Source organism: Huiozyma naganishii, chromosome 5, assembly GCF_000348985.1.
Source record: "Huiozyma naganishii CBS 8797 chromosome 5, complete genome".
NCBI classification, from domain to species: Eukaryota; Fungi; Ascomycota; class Saccharomycetes; order Saccharomycetales; family Saccharomycetaceae; genus Huiozyma; species Huiozyma naganishii.
The window spans coordinates 350153-372253 of NC_035926.1; the positions used below are offsets into that span (position 1 = coordinate 350153).

The 22101-nt window shown below is 43.5% G+C and overlaps 5 protein-coding genes across 5 annotated transcripts; 4 read left to right on the plus strand and 1 right to left on the minus strand.

Annotated features, from left to right (window-relative positions):
- Positions 1–101: 101 nt before the first annotated feature.
- ASG1 (Asg1p) lies at positions 102–2810 on the plus strand (the record flags this gene model as incomplete). The annotated part of the gene is made up of 1 exon (XM_022608160.1): positions 102–2810. The coding sequence occupies one exon, from the start codon at positions 102–104 to the stop codon at positions 2808–2810; it is 2709 nt and encodes a 902-aa protein (XP_022464684.1).
- A 242-nt stretch (positions 2811–3052) lies between these two features.
- TAO3 (Tao3p) lies at positions 3053–10363 on the minus strand (the record flags this gene model as incomplete). Its single annotated transcript, XM_022608161.1, has 1 exon — positions 3053–10363. The coding sequence occupies one exon, from the start codon at positions 10361–10363 to the stop codon at positions 3053–3055; it is 7311 nt and encodes a 2436-aa protein (XP_022464685.1).
- Positions 10364–12396: 2033 nt separating this feature from the next.
- STH1 (RSC chromatin remodeling complex ATPase subunit STH1) lies at positions 12397–16476 on the plus strand (the record flags this gene model as incomplete). The annotated part of the gene is made up of 1 exon (XM_022608162.1): positions 12397–16476. The coding sequence occupies one exon, from the start codon at positions 12397–12399 to the stop codon at positions 16474–16476; it is 4080 nt and encodes a 1359-aa protein (XP_022464686.1).
- Positions 16477–17352: 876 nt separating this feature from the next.
- On the plus strand, positions 17353–20406 carry KGD1 (alpha-ketoglutarate dehydrogenase KGD1; the record flags this gene model as incomplete). Its single annotated transcript, XM_022608164.1, has 1 exon — positions 17353–20406. The coding sequence occupies one exon, from the start codon at positions 17353–17355 to the stop codon at positions 20404–20406; it is 3054 nt and encodes a 1017-aa protein (XP_022464687.1).
- A 312-nt stretch (positions 20407–20718) lies between these two features.
- Positions 20719–21603, plus strand: AYR1 (acylglycerone-phosphate reductase; the record flags this gene model as incomplete). The annotated part of the gene is made up of 1 exon (XM_022608165.1): positions 20719–21603. The coding sequence occupies one exon, from the start codon at positions 20719–20721 to the stop codon at positions 21601–21603; it is 885 nt and encodes a 294-aa protein (XP_022464688.1).
- Positions 21604–22101: the final 498 nt, after the last annotated feature.

Below are 22101 nucleotides of genomic sequence, written 5' to 3' on the forward strand. Positions count from 1 at the left end.
TCTTTTTTAGGTTGACATACTGTTGCTTCCACATTCGATCTTTGATTAAGGAGTAAGAGAACAGGGTGTTGCCAATTTCTGTTTCACACCTTTGGTAGAATATGTCGAATCAGGTTAAGTCTGAAACTCCGGAGTTGGAACAGGCAGGACAGCAATTGCTCCCACAACAGTTGCAACTGCAGGCTAAGAGACGTAGGGTCACGCGAGCGTGTGACGAGTGCAGGAAGAAAAAAGTTAAATGTGACGGGCAGCAGCCGTGTATACACTGCACTGTGTACTCGTACGAGTGTACGTACAATCACCCTACAAAGAGGACGTTTAACAGCAACCAGCAGACGTACGGTAGTAGTAATTTGAGCTCTGGTAGTCTCAACAGTGCATCTTCCGCAACGGCAACTGCAGGTGCAACGGCCGCGTTCAGTGGAAGCGATGCCAGTCTGCAGAGGCATACGGGCGGGAACGGCACCCCAGTTCATAACACTTTCCCTGGAGGTTCGCAACACGCCGCAGTGAAGAAATACAGCTCAAAGTCATCGAAGAATTTGCAACAGCAGTTGGCCAGGTACCAACAACTGTTCAAGGGAATGATGCCTGACATGCCTGACATTGGGTCCCTTGATGTCCCGACTTTCCTACAGATATTCCAACACTTCAAGGGCTCAGAGCCCACATTCCTCGACGATTCCGTCAAAGAATATTTCCTAATCGTTGGAGACGCATTATCGCCGTCGCAATTGCAATCGCCTAAAATGTCACCACCAGACAGTACGTCGAACAGCTCACACCTAAAGAACGTTGCAAGCAGCACATCACTGGCGGATGCTATGGAACAGGCAGATACCCCGCAGTCCGCGTGCCAAATGGGGAGAGAAATTAAGATCATGTTACCACCAAAGCCAGTCGCCTTATTGTTTGTGAAAAACACCTGGGAACATTGCTGCGTCTTGTTAAGATTTTACCATAGACCCTCGTTTATCCAACAGTTGGATGAACTGTACGACACTGATCCGCACAATTACACGTCAGAGCAGATCAAGTTTTTACCACTGTGCTACTCTACAATAGCCGTAGGTGCTCTTTTCTCAAAAGCTATCGAAGTCAAGGAAAATACACTCGGGTATGAAAAGGAGAATGCAATGGACAGGGGCACTTTCCTGCAAGACGAGGGGTATAAGTACTTCATTGCCGCACGGAAACTGATCGATATCACCAACACGAGGGACAGCAACTCGATCCAAACCGTGCTGATGTTGTTCATCTTTTTGCAATGCTCTGCACGGTTATCCACCTGTTACGCATACATCGGTGTCGCTATGAGAAGTGCGCTTAGAGAAGGGTTTCACAGGAAAGTGGGGCCCGAGTCCGACTTGTCCCCGCTCGAGATCGAAATAAGGAAAAGACTGTTCTACACCATTTACAAACTGGACGTATACGTCAACGCCATGCTGGGACTACCAAGATCTATATCACCGGAGGACTTCGACCAAGTTTTGCCCTTGGAACTTTCAGACGAGAATATCACAGAACAGGCCTACTATCCAGAAAGAGAAGATGGTAGCTTGTCGAGTACCGGTATCGCCAACTGTCACACGAGACTGATCATGATCTTGGATACCATAATGAGGAAGCTATATCCGATCAAGCGACCCAATAACGTCATCTCCCATGAGACGGTGACCAACTTAGAAAAATTGTTAAGAGACTGGACAAATACCCTCCCCGCGGAGCTCAAACCAAACGGGAAATCAATGCCTCCAAGGTACGAACGTGCAAATAAACTACTGCATCTGTCCTTTTTACACGTGCAGATCATTCTTTATAGACCATTCATCCACTTTTTGTCACGTAACTTCGCTACACCGGTACCAGACCGATTATCCATTCAGCGCGCCAGGAACTCCATTACCGTCTCGAGGACTGTCGTTAGGATGGCACAAGAGATGGTTAACAAGAACCTGATTTCGGGCTCCTACTGGTATGCCTGCTATACAATCTTCTACTCCGTTGCTGGACTACTGTTCTACATCCACGAGGCCGACTTGAAGGACAAAGAGAGTGCACGAGAATACTACGAGATCCTGAAAGATGCAGAAACAGGGAGAGACATTCTGGTGCAACTGAAAGATACGAGTATGGCTGCAAACAGAACTTATAACATTCTCAACAATCTGTTTGATAAATTGAACTCCAAGACTTACAAACTGACAAGTCTTCATGTATCCCCCATTCAAAAGAAATCTCAATTGGCAGATACATACAGTGCAGCCCAATCCGATGCCAGTGGGGCATCCAGTTATAACATTGAGAAATTTGTCACAGAAACTCCAAGTCTGGCTGCACCCGATGACCTTCAATCCTTAAAAGGCAGGTATGATGGAATAGACTCAGTGACAGAGCTCAACGACAACGAATCTTCCATTGGTGATAGCAAAGAAAAATCTCCAGAGATGGGTATGGAGAATGACTTGTTCTTGAAGACAGAAGCCACCGAAATGAACCCGATGTTTGGCTTCAACGCTGACCGTAACGAACAGTACCTCGCACCAAGCATAAATTCACCGTCGTTCGACCTTATGAGACAAACTGGTAATCAAATGACCCCTACGAATGACAATAATGCAACGAACAGCTTCGATCCCGCAAAGTTCGCAGACGGTAACCAAAACTCCGAGACAAAAGTCAAAAGAGAACAGTTCGATGATGATGTGGGCATTCTTGACGTCTTTGACCAACTAGATGCCCAGTTGTTTGGGAGGTATGTGCAGAACGGTGCCAGCCAACCCAATCAGCAACCGCAGGTCAGGGAATAATCATTGTTAACATTCTAATCCATGTGTTTAATCACAATTATTGTAATATCTTCATTCCTGTTTGACCTCCCCACCTATTTAACATCATAAAATACATAGATCGCTTCGTCATTAGCATAGTACATAATACTACTTCATTTGATAAACGTAAGTGGCTACACAACAGAAATCATATGACTTGATGAATGTTAAAAATAAGTTAGAGTTAGATAGACGATATATGACTTTGAGGTATATACAGTCTAAAACCGCGGCAAATAGTGGTGTTTTTGATATCTCCCCTGCTTCCCTGCACTTTTCAGTGATTTTCTATTTTCGTTGCCATAGATTCCTTGTCCACTTAACCCAGATATTGGCGAAACATTGAGTTGATTATTAAACTCTCTGCTATTGAATAACGCACCATTCAACACACTATTTCTTTGGAAACCCGTATCTGTTGACGGACCTTCATGTCCTAGAGTAGATGCAAACGAATCCGCAAGGTACTTCTTGAAAGACATGTTCGATGGGGTTCTTGACAGACTTTTGTTAAGTATTACCGATACTTTATTATCATACAGTTGAGGTGCAGACTCCAATGCAGACGTGTGCGTCGTGTTCGTTGTATCAGTGGAGTCAGATCTCCCGTGAGGTATGGCGGACGACGATTTGGGATCCATCATTGCAGAAGACGTATTCTTTGTGAAAAAACTATCGAGATTGTCCAATTCAGCCCACATGTGACTTAAAGAGCCATCTTTCTCCTCGGGGATTGAGTCGGCAGTTTCCATCTTGTTCAGGGCATAGTCCCCATCGGCATGAAACTCTACAATGTCATCCATATTGCTAGGTTCTTGCGCTGCACCCTCTACAGCGGCACTATTTGTGCACGACATGAAAACAGCGTGAACGTTGTGCCTTGTTGTCGCAGCCGTCATAGTTGGCATTGGGATAGACCACCCACTGTCTTCTGGAATTCCAAATAGCGTTGTTGTTGTTGTATTGCTACTCTTTACATCCTTATTGCCCATGCTTATTCTCAAAACATCCTTGTCCATTTTACTTCCCGAAACATCAGGAGCGTAGTCCAAGACTTCAAGAGCCTGTGCTTCTAAATCAGTTAGCAACAATCGAAGGAGCGGGGATATCAGATCGGCACCAACTCCAATAAATTCTGGGCGAGTAAGGTCAACCAGAGGGAAGATGTGTTTTAAAATTTCCATGGTTGACTCTTTGACCCAGCGTATTTTGTTGAGTAGAAGACCAGACAGAAAAACAAGCGTCTGAGCGGAGTATTTGGGGAAATATTTCCTAGCAATAAAGCTAGTGATCTGGCTCAAAAAATCCTTTTGGGACCTAAATTTATCCTTGGCCAATGAGTCAACAAGCCTAGCAAGGGCCGGTTCATTGTTTTCCTCTGCTAACATCGTCAAAGCACTTGTTGCTCTATGAATAGACACAAAGTCCTTGATTGTAAGAGCATGCAAAAACCTCGGTAAATTAGATATCAAAGCGAAAAGAAGTCGAGACTCAGGATCGGCAATTATCCGACTGTTCTTGAGCAGGTTTAGTTTATCCAATAATTTCAAAGTTATGTCAAAGGAGATTGCTGATCGTAGTCCAATCATGGCAATTTGCTGTAGACCATCAAATCGTCCTTCCCAATTCGACGGGAAGGTTGCTACTAGACACTGGACGGTATCTGAAGAGTCTAGGTCAATCTTTGAAATAAATTTCGTAACGCACGACAATACCTCGATGAATTCTTGCTCGTGGACACTACTTAGACAAGCAACCAGTGACCAGAACAGCTGAGGGAAACTAATAAGATCAGTGGCGTCCAGCTCCGCCATAATTGCGTTCAGTGTCATCAAAATTTGCATGGCAAATCCTTGAATGTCTACATTATCGTCGGCAATAGTGTTAGATAGACGGTGTAGCATATCTCTCAGCATGACTTGGTCCAAAAAGGTGAGCAATGATCTGAACACTTGGAAGGAACGACAGGCAATGTGTCTAACGGGACATGTTGTTGCCCATCTCATTGCGATCCTCTGCCAGTCATTTTGCAAGGTTTGGTTTTCAGAAAAAATACTGATTATGTTCCTTATCAGGAAGTCCATTGCTTTGGGCGACCTGGCCCCCTTTTTGTCTTTCACAAGGTTATCATACGACCATAACTGGCTTTTATTTCTTACTAGCTCAACTGTTTCCTCGGACTTTTCGTGGGTGGGTGCAAGACCGAAAATCAGATTGCAGATTATTTTGGATGCGCTTTCTTGGATAAGCGGCACATAATGGTCCAACAGGCACACTGCAATATGAAGAATCGTAGGGATTTTGGCAATGATAGATTCATTTACTTCGGGCAGTACATTAACCAGAAATATGATTGAAAGCTGGGCCTTCGAAAATATTATATTTTTGCCAGAGTAGTTCAATCTCTCCCAAATATTGGCCACAAAAGAGTACTTCCCAGCTTTGTCCAAAGGTTCCATCACTTGCATTTTTGAACTAGGTATCATAGCTTTCGGTTCCAAGTTATCTAATAGAGTGTCTATCAAACCTATGCCGCCAGGTATATTGGCCAGATACAACATTACATCTCTTGACCTTTCAACAAAATTTGGGTTTCTGTGATTTATCGATGTTTGGATGATGTATTCTAAAGATACGTGGATATTCTGGAAAGAATTGCCCTTCCCCAAAGATATCCATAGCTTTTCAACTTCGTTGGGCAACCTATCATTCAAATTGATAGTAACATAAAACAAGTTGTTCAGAACCATATACGTGTCCAGGTCATCTATTGTCTTCAAGGTAAACTTATTTACCCATGGTACCATCAAAATGAGCAAGTCTCTCTTGATTTCAAAAGGAAATAGATCTAGGATCCGGACCAAACTGGAGAAAACTCGTAAACATAAATCTTGGGATAGCAATTCAACGAATATACTTGAAATTTCGATCGCCGTAGATTTGTAAACTGACTTTGATGAGTTCGCCAGTCTCTCCTTGAAAACCTTGGTGTACGAAGAGTTGTGCAATTTGGTCTCCACGATCGACAACAGATCTACCGCATACGTTCTGGTTTCCTCTTTATCGGAGACCAACCCATAAAGTCCTAGGGATACAAGCTCAACCTCCTCTAGAATCAAATCGTCTAAGCTCAAAACTGCTTTACAGAGAGTAGTGTAGTACAATACAGCGACGTATGGTTGTGCGTGAGGGGAAATACACTGAACAGCAACATCCTTGAAGAGTTGCACATTACGATTATTCTTTTCAAGGAGGTTTTCTAGAGCCCTTAAGCCCAATTTTCGCACAATCTCTTTTTCCGAGCAGAATAGGGCCTCTATCCACGTCAAAAGTCCTGCGATGTCAAACGATATAAATATGGGAGAGTCTGACTCATCTTCTATAACTTGGGTTATAGGTTCGGAGCACATCACAACCATCGCTTCGAGCACGATCAACTCCAGTCTCGTTTTCTGAAACTCTATCCCAGCAGAGATTGAAGTTTTATCCCTCGTGTTCTCAGCTCGCAGTATCATCGATCGATACCTTTCCTCGGATATATGTGAAAACTCACCATAGCCACACCATTCCTTCAGATAGTTGAAACAGGATGCTCGAGCTTGGAAGGGGAAAAGATCATTTTCCCGGTCGGTCTCACGAATTGAAGAGTAGTATTTCAGGAGTAGTTCGGCAAAGTAACTCCTCAGCGGCTGGTAATCGTATGACTTTTGGATCGAATTGAGCTCTAAAAAAAGTTTTGCATGTTTCAAAAAATCAGAGAGTCTCTGCAAAATCCAGGTATCTTGAACAATTTGGGGTTCCTTTAAAAATTTGGACAAAATTGTCAAAATATGAAACATTTCGACTCTTATCTGATTAGTGGAGCTCTGTTCTTTCCAGCTAACTAAAAAGCTGTCTGCGCTTTCGATGTACGACTTGTAAATGTTAACGTTCATAGAACTCAGACCGGATATGACTGCTTCTCTTATCATAGCGTATTTTGCATTCAATAAGGGAAGAACCATCTTAAAGATTGACTTCGCGGATTTAATCTTCTGGTGTTGAACCGTAAATATTTGTTGACTTTTTTTCCTACCATGTTGCATTTTCGGAGTAGGAATGTGCAGCTTTTGGTCGCTGGTCGACGTTAACGATGTGCAAGCCGCTATCAAGTATAACTTCCATTGGGTTAAAATTTTCTCGGATGAAGTGTTTGCCGGTTTATAATCAGCATCAGCGGATATTCTCAAAATAACCTCATGTACTTGGACTAACCGAATGCATACTATGGAACGGCATAATGCCATGGTCACTGGGGAGGACTGAAAGATTGTTTGTAAAAGTTTTGGATATACTCGCTGCCATAATGCTGCATCAACGCCATACGTGCTTTCCGCCAATTTCAAAACTAACCCTCGCGAGTACTTTGAAGTTAGCTTTATCAACCGATTCTTTTCTGCCGCACTTAAGGACATTTTTTGCGAGGTAATCAAAGAGACGATGTTTACATCACTTAAGAAATCAATTAACCTGTTCCCGCGATCAGCAAAATAAAGGGATGAAGAACGTGAATGCCCAGTATGCATTTTGTCGGTTTTTTCGGTCATGGCTTTGTCAAACTTGGAAATGATTTGCAGGATTTTTATAGCTAGTTTACGGACATTCGGATCTTGGGAGCACAGAAAAAACAAACCATTGCCTTCTACCTCTTCGATAACAGTCACAACATTTTTCCACTCGAGTTTTTCAGTTTCGCTAACTTCCTCTGCTTCTTCAGCTAACGGCAGCAATTCAATACCGTCCAGGCCCATGCCTTTCTTTGTTTCCTCTGTTTTTGAAGATTGAAATTCTTCCAACCAGCACTCTAAAAGATCGATATAGAGCAATAATAGCCTATTGTACTCATTTGACGAAAGGTATGATGTGTTATAGCTGGATTGCGTTTTTTCATCGAAGTCAAACGAGTACTTCGCAAACCATGTAATGAATGTGTAAGGATTCTTCTTGGCTGCCAAACCTCTCAATGCGTGTTGTGAGCTTGTTGAGATCAGTTGGTTAGCATGCACTGCGTTTCTTGTCAAAATTTCAATAGTAGATTTATATGGGATTCTACTGGTGATTGACAAACAGCATGGTATTGTTTCCAGCACACTGGCAAACAGAATTGTATTCAGATTATTCTTCTGTACTGTATTATCATTATCGTTGGAAAACCCGAATGAAAATGAGCCGAAAGGTGTGGAAGGTTGTTTTTGGTGTTGATTTTCAGGGGACCAGACTTCTGAACCAATGCTCGAATCCAATAACAGAAACAATTTGTAAATGTGAAGACAAACTTCTTCGTGTTCTGAAAACAGCGTGTCGTTTGGCTTAATGGCGATTTTGTTCAAATTCATCTCGTAAAACCTGCTGTTATTTTCAGGGAACTCGGGTCTTTCAGTAGTCATCAGCAGCCTTCTATAGGTATTTATTGCTAAGATCAGCTTGTCATGGCTTGTGATATCAAGACTCTCTCCATTAAATGATTGCCGGATTAAGGGCAACATTGCTGTTTCCATCAGGAAGCTTGGGTGGGCATATCCAATAGAAACCAACGCATCCGAGAGAGGGTTTATCAATCCGAAATCACTGGTCACCCAATACTCTTTTTTCTTAGTTCCTAAATACAGCTGCAATAGTTTCGTGAGCGTTCTGACGGTATTGTTAAGCGTTTCTGGGGATCTGTACAGGTATACCCAAACTAGTCTTGAAATACCCAATGCAAAAATGATTCTATCATCTAAATTTTTGGTCTTCACTTTACTTCCGTGACTGACCAGTAAATCAATCCAAAGCTCTGTAAACAGGGCAGGAGGAGAAGCACAAAGAATGGAAACAGTTAGTTTAAATCCGCTAGCCCAGTATTTCGAATCGGACTGCAACCTTTTTGCTGATTTCAACAGGCTTTCCATGGCTTCAATCCAGATCGGATGGTTAACCTCCGCGCTCAAAGAACCAGCAAGCGGTAACAGCAATTGATTTGTAACTTCTGCGTAAGCTAACCTCACCAATACGTTTTCCGACCTTAAAAAGAACTTTGCCACACTTCTCATGAAGTCAGCGCTCTCTTCAAACTTCTCAAGTGGATAGTTCGTAAGGTGTAGGTACCTCATCCCTAGAATTAACAAGTGAACGTTTGGCTCTAAGTGTTGCGGAAGATGTGCCGGTATCTTTTCCAGTTCTACTATGAATCGGTCGCTAACCGAAACGAGTTTCTTTTCGGACATACAGCCTAACAATTCTGCAAACGAGTTCCAATTCGAGGATTTTATGATGCTGGAAGATATGGACATTGGGTCAGTTATCTTCAGTTGTGTGAAAACAATTTCTTCCAGTTTGTCGCTTATATCGTCATCTCCATGTTCTGGTGCCTGTTTTACAATTTCTATCAAGACACGGCAAAGAATATAGATACTGGTTAATGACTTTCTATCAGCTTTCAAAGTATCCAATTTTTTCTTTTCAATAATGTTCTGTAGTTCAATAAATCGGGCAGTCCCGTTCGAGACACTTCTTCCCATGGTAGATTTGGAGGACACAGATCTCTGGGGAAATATAGTACTACTCCCATTACTGCCTGAGGCTTTATGTTTTAGATTGCTTGTGGACCCTCGACTTTTCAAAGGTGCTTTTGCTACCAACATTTCTTGATCCTTAATGAGCGCTTGTAGCTCTTCAGCAGCAAGATTAGCAGCTTCTGACTTGGTTTTCCTCCAAAACATCATCGCATCGATGACAGGTTTTGGTTTCTTCCGTGCAATGTGCCCGAGAGATTCGATGATTTTGTCAAACGATTCGTCCACTCCCTCTCCTATAATGTCAATAATCGGTGGCTCTGTGGTTAAAGGCTGTTCTAGACAGATATTCAGTTTATTCTCTGCTTGACGGAGGAATTTTGTAAACAAAATATGCAGGGCGTACTCTGAGGGACTCTTCCAATCCGTAGCCAATTTCTGCCTTAAATTACTGACATATTCCTCTTTGACCCCAGTATTCGAGTTAGCGCTGGGGCTATTTTCTGATGCTGTATTGCTGCTGGAAGATGTGTTCTCCTTTGCAATGATATTCATCTGCTTGACCGATACTGGGGTTATTGGTGGTGCCGTTTGGATGCGTATGCTATGGGGGGGAGGGATTTCGATGCCTAGAGGTTGGTTGTTATTCTGGCTCTGATACATTATAGGAGGCGGTATATCTATCACCGGATAGGATTGTTCTATTGGAATCCGATTCAGAGGTGGCGAGAACCCAATGCCCGTAGAAATATGCAATGGTTGCTGTCGTTGATTCATCACGAAGGGCATCGATGGTGAATTCACTCCCCTATCCGTGTTTGGTAAAATAGAATCGTTCGCAGTTGATCCCACACTGCCTTCCACGGCATAAGTAGTACTGACGCCGTTTCCAGTTGGGGGGATCTCAATATTTATAGTTTTCGCTTGAGGTTCATTTCTTTGAGATTCATCGCTGTCCTGCGATGTCTTGCTCGGCGGGAATGTGAATCCAGTGTTCATCTACGGTGCGTATGTGTTGATTTTAGAAGGGTGCACGAGCTAGAGATAATTGCTTGAAGATGATGACTGGTTTCTCTTTCCCAAAAGTGTAGATGGTCTGCAATAGCAGTTATTGTCGAGAGTTGAAGTTTCTTTTTACGTTCTGTACGATAGCAAAGTTGTTGATATCTCTGCGCTTGCCGATTTAAGTCTCGGTATGATGATGCAATTGCAGTACGTATTTAATGCAGTGATTTGATGTTTTGGGGGTGAAGTTCTTGGATTTTTTGATGTTTTCTTCTGTCAGATCAAATGATATTTTTGGCCCGGTTCCAATTTTTTTTCTTTTTTCCTACTTTTTCCATCAAAAGATTCCTGATTTGTTTATCAACGATTCTGCGATGAGCACTGGAGAAAACCAGTTCAAGGGGAGCAGAGTCCCGGACGGTGTTTGTGATGTGCAATGTAAGGAGTTAGTGAGAGTCCTAACCTGTAAAACTAATTAACACCACCCGTACAAACGATCGTTTTTCCTCGCGGTTATCGTGTAGAAAAAAAAAAACGCCTTTTCAGTCTTAACCTCTATAGTGATTGCCCTAAATCCCTGTAACATATCTTGTTCGAAAGAAAATATTTGTTACAAGAGGACAAGATCTTGATATTGTACTTTCGTAACAATGCAAAATGAAAAGTCTACACATCATTTTTTTATTACTAAACTCAGGACAACCATCTTATTTTAGTGGTTTTTCAAATCAGTTTAACTGCTAAAACGTTTATAAAACAAGAAAATTACATTTCAACCAAAATATGTTGGATATTGTCTTTCTCGCCGTGACTATCCATTTTAAGTAGAGATTGAGAGATGACTTAGGTAAAGTTGACTTCTTAGTTATACTATATAAGTATATGGTTCGATGATCTCTTCTATATGTCCAGAAAGATAGAGACCGATACTATAGATATAACTAGTCTTTATATATGTGAGAATTTGCTTAGAGTCAATGGTGTGGCTCTTCACTTTCTCACTGTGGTGGATACTTCCACACTTGTGGCAATATTATTTGTCTCGTTAACATTTGTGTCTTTTATCAAGTGTGTGTCCCGTTTATGCCTATGATGATATCTTATCATCCTTATCATAGCCATTTTCTATATTCAACAAATACAGAAAAGCTTGCTTAACTTGACAAGTAATTTTCAGCATGACAAAAGATGGAAAAATATCCTCTCCCGGTCCAGTTCTAGATCCTACTTAAAGGAACTGATAGCTCCTTTACATAAGCATTTTTACCGCCACTTCTCAATTAAAGCATTTATAGTCTTCATCTGATGGAGAAGCGTACATTTTCCCGGTAACTACAAAATACCAATTTAGTTCTTCCCATTACGACGTACCCAATGACACTATAGAAGGATTATCAAACGATCATCTTGACGAACTAGTTATTGTATGTAGACTTCCTAGAAGTACCTGTCCGTATGAGATGATCACTACCACATTTCAGACGAAAAGGCGGGTAGAAAAAAAAAACAAATCGAAGTCACGGTGCTAGTATGCTCTTTAAAAGGTTTCAAGACTAGAGAGAAAACCTCTTGACAGTATTGACCGCCGGTACACTCGGTCGATGCCAGTGAACCATACTCTGTCTTCTTGGGTTTCAACTTGCTCCTGCTCTTCCCGCACTGTGACCGCGCCAACGGCAGAGGTTACCCGGAAACTAGCATAATCGCTTTCTACGAAGAGGTATAATAAAATTTTCTTGAAAAAAACTGGTTTTTTAAAAGAAAAAATAATGCAGAATAAACTGAAGGTGCAATACTAAAACAAAGACCACACGAAAAGTTCATTTGAAAAAATAGGTCAAGTGATACATAATCTGCCTAGAAGACGGTTATTCTATCACGTTCCCTATAACAAAACTTGTTCCTCTCCCGTTTATTGCCGATATCTGCTGCAGTGTGTTCTGTGGTGTTTATTGTAGGTGGTCTAAGGAAAACTGATATAGGGCAGTTTTGAGTTTCCCCATTTCTGCACGAGCTTCTATTGCAAAATGTTGGAAGGATCTACAGCGGCTACGAGCATCGTCCCTATTACGGACACGAATATAGGGGTGGGACCTGTGGCAAAAGCACCGGATATGGGTGCTAAGTTGCCTCTGGTGGACATCCCACTACCTGAATCTCAGAGTCAAATGGACCAGTTGGTGTACAGGTATAAAGTCATCTGTGAGAAACCAAGGGAAAATGAATTGGAGATCGGCGCTATTGAACGGACATTTGCCAGGATTTCAAAGGAACAGGATCTTTTCTTGGAAAGGCAGAGCCAATTGAAGGCAACAGCGAAAAAAGAAGCAGTTTACGATGACGAGGTCTTCGCTAAACAGTTGTTGGCGTTGCAAATGTTGGAAAAAAATTTAGATATACCTGATGAGTTATTGAACGCAGACGATTCCGTACCAAAAGAGGTAGAAAGTGTATCTGCCCAGGAAACACCAACGGCACTGCCATCGATCACGACATCGCTCGATTTCAACGAACAGGCTGACAAATTTGGCCTACTCCCCAAGTTCACAAACTTGGAAAGATCTGTCATGGGGGATCCAAAGACGGAGGAGGCTGTCTCTCGTCTAATTGCAAACCGGATGTACGAACTAGAAAGACTACCCGGGAACCTTGGCACTTACTCTCTTGACGATTGTTTGGATTTTATGACGAAAGGTGATTTGCCAAGTAATGTGGATAAACTGAAAATAAAAGCCCTTTTGGAGCTGAAAGGTTTGAAACTGTTAACAAAACAGAAGTCTGTCAGACAAAAAATAATCACCAACGCTACTTTGCGTGCGCACCACACTATCTCATGCCTGAGCGAATCGCCCTATATTTTGGCCGCACAGAGATCCGTCCAGGTGAGAAGCAAGGTCATCGTGCCGCAGACTGCAAGAATTGCCGAGGAATTGGAAAGACAACAACTCTTGGAGAAGAGGAAAAAGGAAAGAAACTTACATATGCAGAAGATCAACAGGATCACTGAGTTTGTACAGGATAGATTGGACAACCGTTACACGCATAATGATCGTTGCGGCCAGTTTGGGAAGATTATAGCTTCTGCACACGTGCAAATTGAAAAGGACGAACAGAAGCGGATTGAAAGAACGGCCAAGCAACGTTTGGCAGCTTTGAAATCGAACGATGAGGAGGCTTACTTGAAGTTGTTGGATCAAACAAAGGATACAAGAATTACTCAGCTATTGAGACAAACCAATTCGTTTTTGGACTCTCTGTCCCAAGCAGTCAGGGTTCAGCAGAATGAGGCGAAACTGCTAAAAGGTGAGGAAATTACACCTATCACTGACGAGGAAAGAGAAAATATAGATTATTATGAAGTGGCCCATCGGGTGAAAGAGAAAGTCACCAAACAACCGAGTATGCTGGTTGGTGGTACTTTGAAGGAGTACCAAATACGTGGTTTAGAGTGGATGGTATCCCTCTATAATAACAACTTGAACGGTATACTCGCTGATGAAATGGGTTTAGGTAAGACGATCCAATCGATCTCTTTGATCACCTACCTTTACGAAATGAAACAAGACCGGGGTCCATATCTGGTCATAGTACCGCTATCCACTATAGCAAATTGGACACTAGAATTTGAAAAGTGGGGTCCAGGCCTAAACACTATCATTTACAAAGGTACGCCCAATCAAAGACGGACTTTGCAACATCAAGTTAAAACAGGGAACTTTGATGTTCTCTTGACTACTTATGAATATATTATTAAGGACAGATCTTTACTGTGCAAGCACGAATGGGCACATATGATTATCGACGAAGGTCACAGAATGAAGAACGCACAATCGAAGCTGTCGTTTACTATTCAGCATTACTACAAGACTAGAAATAGACTGATTTTGACTGGTACTCCCCTACAAAACAATTTGCCTGAACTATGGGCTTTGTTGAATTTCGTTTTACCCAAGATCTTCAACTCCGCAAAGACTTTCGAGGATTGGTTCAACACACCTTTTGCAAATACCGGTACCCAAGAGAAACTAGAACTGACCGAAGAAGAGACATTGTTGGTTATTAGAAGACTTCACAAAGTACTGAGACCATTTTTGTTGCGTCGTTTGAAAAAGGAAGTCGAAAAAGATCTACCAGATAAAGTTGAAAAAGTCATCAAATGCCATCTTTCAGGGTTGCAACAGCAGCTATACGGGCAGATGCTTAAACACAATGCTTTGTTTGTTGGTGAGGGTACTGAAGGTGCTACGAAATCAGGTATCAAGGGTCTGAACAATAAAATTATGCAGCTGAGAAAGATTTGTAACCATCCCTTTGTGTTCGATGAAGTAGAGGGTGTCATAAACCCTTCGAGGGAGAATAGTGATCTGTTGTATCGTGTTGCTGGTAAGTTCGAGCTCCTAGATCGTGTTTTGCCCAAGTTTAAAGCCACTGGCCACAGAGTGTTGATTTTTTTCCAAATGACTCAGGTGATGGATATCATGGAGGATTTCCTGCGTTTAAAAAACTTGAAATACATGAGACTGGATGGTAGCACGAAGGCGGAGGATAGAACCGGGATGTTGAAAGAGTTCAACGCTCCAGACTCTGATTATTTCTGTTTCTTGTTGTCTACAAGAGCTGGTGGTTTGGGTTTGAATTTGCAAACTGCGGATACGGTCATTATCTTTGATACCGACTGGAATCCGCATCAGGATTTACAAGCGCAAGATAGAGCTCATCGTATCGGTCAAAAGAACGAGGTGAGAATCTTGAGACTGATCACAACTGACAGTGTTGAGGAGGTTATCTTAGAGAGAGCCATGCAGAAGTTGGATATTGATGGGAAGGTCATCCAGGCCGGTAAATTTAACAATAAATCCACTGCTGAAGAACAGGAGGCCTTTTTGAGAAACCTGCTGGAAAATGAAACTGCAAAGGACGACGACGACAAGGCCGAGCTAGAGGATGAGGAGTTGAACGAAGTGTTGGCGCGTTCCGAAGAGGAGAAGATTTTATTTGATAAAATGGATAGAGAAAGGGTCGAGCAAGAGAAGAAGGAGGCCAAGGCTGCTGGGTTGAAGAAGGCCAAACCAAGACTGATTGAGACCGACGAACTACCTGAAGTGTTTACGGAGGATATCACTGAACACTTGAACATAGAACCGGCGGCCGTTGGTAGGATGAGAAAGACTAAAAGAGTATACTACGATGATGGATTGACTGAAGAACAGTTTTTAGAGGCTGTTGAGGACGACAACAGTACATTAGAGGAAGCAATTGAGAAAAGGCGTGTAACAAGGGAAAGAAGGACGCGACTAAGGGAAGAAAAAGAACGTACTGAAGAACTCGATGGCGACAACGTCGTAGGAGTGGACGGTTACCAAGAGAATAGAGAGGTAAAAACTTTGGAAAACACACCTGAAGCTGCCGTAGAGACGCCTCAGGCCAACGGGGGTCAAGACGATCAGGCAGACGAGCAGCCCTCTCCCCCATCACGGCGCTCACGTACCACCCGGATCAGAATGAAGGGGGGCCCTATCAAGGAGAACATCATCAGCAAGTCAGACTCTATACCACAACCAAAGAGAACTGCCTCTGTGGAGATCTTAGATGATATTGCATCTGAGCCGGACAAGAAGAAACCGAGGTTGAGGGTCAAACTAACTTTGAAGGATTCCCCAGCACCCGTGCAAGCCCCGGCCCCAGCCCCAGCCCCAACCGCAACCCGTGTCAAGGTCACTACTGGTACATCTAACGGGAAGGCGAACGGCGGCCCTACAAGACCGTCATCGAAGGCTGAATTTATGGCTCTGGTCGAGAACTTGTTTGACACGCTGCGCAAAGTTGAGGACAGCACGGATCAGCATTTGTGTTCGGAGGCCTTCGAGAAGTTACCACCAAAGAAGTTGTACCCTGACTACTACACCGTGATAGAGAAACCGCTCTCATTGGAGTCCATCATGCGGAACTGCAAGAGAGGAGCGACGAGAACGCTCCCTGACGTGAAAGCCGCCCTCGAAACGATGTTCGACAATGCAAGATTTTACAACGAGGAAGGTTCCTGGGTCTACACAGACGCGGAAGCACTGAACAGAGCTTCCGACGAGTGGTTCAAAAGCCACATGTAAGCACGGCACAGATTCTCTCCCCTCTCCCCATTGTGCACCTGCATGTTGTATGATTCGGTAATGTAAGAAGTTATATATCCCCCCACATACCGTCAAAGAACAAGTTTGTAATAGTATACGCCAGGCGCCCAAACACCGCGAACTCGGCAAAGCGCACGGCTTCTTTCGTCCGCGTCTTCGGAAAACGGCCCTTTAAAGATTTGTTTTATTCTTCTTTTTCACTCCACACTATAAACCGGGTTTTCAGGCGAAACACTGGGCTCTGGTTGGTCCGCTGGCAGCCGCCAACGTTACTACACCAACAAGTATATATATATATATGTACGTTTGGTGAAGATATAAACCGGAGACTGTGATACGTAGTGGCATCCCCTTAGTAAAGGTCCCCAATCGATTTTCTCTACTCACTCCGAAAAAGCAATTAGCTTACTACTTCGCTCCGTGAGAAACGAGAAATATCAAAACAAAAAGAGTCAGTAACGACTCTTGAACAAGGGGAAAAAAGAAGAAGTTTGCTAAAAACACCCCACCTCTAACAGCTCTATACACTGTTACATCAACTGAGAGCGGCGCTTCCATACTATTCTTAATATCCAACAATTCAACGAATCACAGGTCCACATTCGCTGAAACTGAAAAAAAAAACACCAAACTCCGTACCCTATAGTAACGGTTTCTGAAAGAAAAAGAAGTACAAATTTCACTTTTCTATAATTTTTCAATCCCCTTAGACTCGTCAGGAGAACTGATAAGCAAAAAAAGGTATTTAGGAAAGAGAGAGACTGTCTATAGTTGGTATTGCCAAGGTTAGTCGTCTGAAACACACATACAAGAAATAACAGCAACCAAGACAAAACTTACAACCGTTCTAGCAACATGTTGAGGTCTATTGGGTGCAAAAAGGGTTCTTCTCTACTTTTGAGAAGGGCGCTTTTGAAGCAGTCGAACAGCAGGTTCGCTGTTTTGAAGGCTACTAGGTCGATAGCAACGGGGACGGATACGTTTCTCTCCACGTCGAACGCACAGTATATCGATGAGATGTACCAAGCATGGCAGAAGGACCCATCGTCAGTTCATGTTTCGTGGAACGCGTATTTCAAGAATTTGAAGAACTTACCATCCGGGGCGTCCGCCTCTGCCGCTTTCCAAGCACCACCTATCTTGGTTAATGCTCCACAGGGCACAGAGGCTGCTCAGTTTGGATCTGGCTTGGCAAGCAGTGTCGACGAGAACGTCACTTTCCACTTGAAAGTTCAGTTGCTATGTAGGGCGTATCAGGTCAGAGGTCACTTGAAGGCCCATATAGATCCGTTGGGTATCTCCTTCGGTGACAGTAAAGATAAACCGATCCCTCGAGAACTGACCCTTGACTACTACGGATTCAGCGAGAACGATTTGAACAGGGACATTAACCTGGGCCCTGGTATCTTGCCAAGATTCGCTAAGGATGGGAGGAAGACAATGAAGTTGAGGGACATCATTAACGAATTGGAGACGTTGTACTGTCGGTCGTATGGTATTCAGTACACACACATTCCTTCGAAGGAGAAGTGTGAATGGCTGAGAGAGAGAATCGAAGTGCCAACTCCGTACGCATACACTGTGGATCAAAAGAGACAGATATTGGATAGATTGATCTGGTCTACCTCTTTTGAAAGCTTTTTGTCCAGTAAGTTCCCCAACGATAAGAGATTTGGGTTAGAAGGGTTGGAGGCTGTAGTCCCAGGTATCAAGACCTTGATCGATCGTTCCGTTGAATTGGGGGTTGAGGACGTTGTCCTAGGGATGGCCCATCGTGGTAGATTGAACGTTCTGTCCAATGTCGTCCGTAAGCCAAATGAATCCATCTTTGCCGAGTTCAAGGGTACGTCCAGTATCAACGAAGCTGAGGGGTCTGGTGACGTCAAATACCACTTGGGTATGAACTACCAAAGACCAACCACTTCAGGGAAATACGTCAACTTATCTCTTGTCGCCAACCCATCCCATCTGGAGGCGCAGGACCCAGTGGTCTTGGGTAGAACAAGAGCTTTATTACACGCCAAAAATGACTTGAAAGAAAAGACCAAGGCGCTGGGGGTCCTACTACACGGTGACGCAGCTTTTGCTGGCCAAGGTGTCGTCTATGAAACGATGGGGTTCTTGAACTTACCGGAGTACTCGACCGGTGGTACCATCCACATCATTACCAACAACCAAATTGGTTTCACGACGGATCCAAGATTCGCAAGATCAACTCCTTACCCATCCGATCTTGCCAAAGCTATCGATGCCCCGATCTTCCACTGTAATGCTAACGACATCGAGGCGGTCACTTTTATCTTCAACTTGGCTGCTGAATGGAGAGCCACTTTCCACACAGACGCTATAATTGACGTTGTGGGCTGGAGAAAACATGGTCACAACGAAACTGACCAACCTGCTTTCACTCAACCTTTGATGTATCAAAAGATTGCGAAGCAAAAATCCGTTATTGACGAGTACTCAGAGAAACTAGAGGCAGAGAACACGTTCACAAAACAGGATATTGAAGAGCACAAGAAATGGGTTTGGAATTTATTCGAAGAAGCCTTCGAAAAGGCGAAAGACTACAAGCCTTCTCAGAGAGAATGGCTGACTGCCGCCTGGGAAGGTTTCAAGTCCCCAAAAGAGTTGGCCACTGAAATTTTACCTCACGAACCAACCAATGTTCCTGCTGAAGTCTTACAGGATATTGGGAAGGCTATCTCTTCGTGGCCGGAAGGATTTGAAGTACACAAGAACTTGAAGAGAATTTTGACGCAGAGAGGTAAGTCTATCAAAGAGGGTGAAGGGATCGACTGGTCTACCGGTGAAGCTTTGGCTTTCGGTACGCTGTCCTTAGAAGGCCATAATGTTAGAGTCTCTGGTGAGGATGTCGAGAGAGGTACGTTCTCTCAGCGTCATGCTGTTTTGCATGACCAAAAGTCGGAAGCTACCTACACACCTTTGCAACATTTGAGCGAAAAGCAGGCAGACTTTTCCATTTGTAACTCTTCGCTGTCCGAATACGGTGTAATGGGTTTCGAATACGGTTACTCGCTAACCTCCCCAGAATACTTGGTTATCTGGGAGGCCCAGTTTGGTGATTTTGCCAACACTGCCCAGGTTATCATTGATCAATTTATAGCTGGTGGCGAACAGAAGTGGAAGCAACGTTCCGGGTTGGTATTATCATTACCACATGGGTATGATGGTCAAGGTCCAGAACATTCATCTGGTAGACTGGAAAGATTCCTACAGATGGCCAACGAAGACCCCAGATATTTCCCATCCGAACTGAAACTGCAGAGACAACATCAGGACTGTAACTTCCAGGTTGTTTATCCAACGACACCTGCCAACTTGTTCCACATCCTGAGAAGACAACAGCACCGTCAATTCCGTAAACCACTGGCGCTGTTCTTCTCCAAGCAGTTACTGCGTCATCCATTAGCTAGATCTAGCCTGTCTGAGTTCACTGAGGGTGGATTCCAATGGATTATCGAAGACATTGAACACGGTAAGTCGATTGCTCCAAAGGAGGAGACGAAGAGATTGGTTTTGCTGAGTGGCCAGGTGTACACTGCCCTGCATAGAAAGAGGGGGCAACTGCAAGACAAGAACACTGCGTTTTTGAAGATCGAGCAACTGCATCCATTCCCATATGCCCAATTGCGTGACACGTTGAACTCGTATCCAAACTTGGAGGACATCGTGTGGTGTCAAGAGGAGCCTTTGAACATGGGTTCGTGGGCTTACGCATCTCCAAGATTACAAACCACTTTGAAGGAGACTGAGAAGTATAAAGACCATGAGATCAGATACTGCGGAAGAAACCCAAGTGGTGCTGTTGCTGCCGGTTCCAAGGCTTTGCACACCGTCGAGGAGGAACAGTTCTTGGCGGAGGTTTTCCAACAGGCTCAAGCATAAGCTGACAAACTGTCTGTGCACTATCCCCGCCACTCCAAAAACGATAATGACACGAGCGCCACAGTAATGTATGTATGCAATTATAATTATATAACTATAAGTTCAAAAAAAAAAGCTCTAATGAAGATTTGTAAGCGGCACCTTGTCCTTGGACGACCTGTTGGAGATAAGAAAAAACCGTGAAATTTTATTTTTTTTGCTCCCCTCTATTTGAAGGAAAAGGATATAAAAGTAAGGGAAAACAGAACTACGCTTAAAGCAGGGATATATTAGAGGAACCAAGAAAGCTAAAAAAACATATATAGCTTCATAATGGTCAAGAGTGCTGTAGTTACAGGTGCATCCTCAGGGATTGGTTATGCTCTAACTGTTGAGTTGGCAAAACATGGGTACGAAGTTTACGCATGCGCCCGTAGGTTAACGGATTTGGAGAAGCTTGCCGAGAAGCATTCTGATTTAAAAATTCACCCCTACAAGCTGGATATTACACAGCCGAATGAGGTCAAAAAGTTTGGCGATTATTTACAGTCCGTTCTAATCACGAATGCTGAAAGCGAACCTAAGTTGGATCTACTGTACAACAATGCTGGTCAAAGCTGTACTTTCCCTGCACTGGACGTCACTAACGATGTTCTCGAACAATGTTTCAAAGTGAACGTTTTCGGCCACATCAATATGTGTCGTGAATTGAGTAAGTACGTGATCAACGCAAAGGGGACCATCGTGTTCACTGGATCTATCGCCGGGATTGTCACTTTCCCCTTTGGAAGCATCTATTCATCAACGAAGGCAGCTATCCACTCGTATGCTCGTGGGCTACACCTAGAGATGGAACCCTTTGGTGTCAGGGTCATCAATGCAATTACTGGTGGTGTTGCGACTGATATCGCAGACACGAGACCTCTACCGGAGAGCTCTATTTTCAACTTCAAAGAGGGCAAAGAGGCATTTGCTTGCAGACAGAAAATGGCTGCTAACAACAAACCGGTCTCGGCAGAGATTTACGCAGCACAGATCGTAGAAATCATACAGAGTTCCAGGGATCCAGTAGATGTTTACAGAGGTACTATGTCGAGCGTCATGTACTGGGTATCTATACTGGTACCATTTTGGCTTCTAGAATTCGTATTGGCAAAGAAGTTTAAGTTAGACAAAGCGTTTGCAATTTTGAAAGAAAAAGGAGTAAAGAAGGTTTAAGTGAAACTCTGGTTTAATCGGGCTTCCATAACAATCCTCCCCCTTTTTCTCTCTCTCTCAATCCTTCCCCTCTTTCACAATCGATTAGTAACGCAGCGGTTTTTACCTCTCCCTCAGCCTTATTCCCCGCTTCTACATCTACTTGTTACGTATATTTTAAATTTAGCTACGAGAATACTGTATTACAGTGTATTACCGCAGCGTTTTTTGCGGGTTTAAGACCTGCAACCCGGAGGTTCCCCACTCCGTTCGGTGCCAGAATGCTTGACCAGAGTGTGCCCTGAACCAGAGATGACCAGATTGCCAAGCCCTCCCACTCGTAGGACGCAAAGAAGCCAAAGTGCAGCATTTTGAGGTAAGCAAAAGTTCAGCGCTCGAGCACCCCAGTCCTGTCCTAATTGGGACACCCTCGTGGCCAACTGCCCAGAATACGGTGCAGGCCACATAGGGACATATCGCGCTTCGAGGAAATGGAGGCCCCAAAAGGGAAATGAGCGA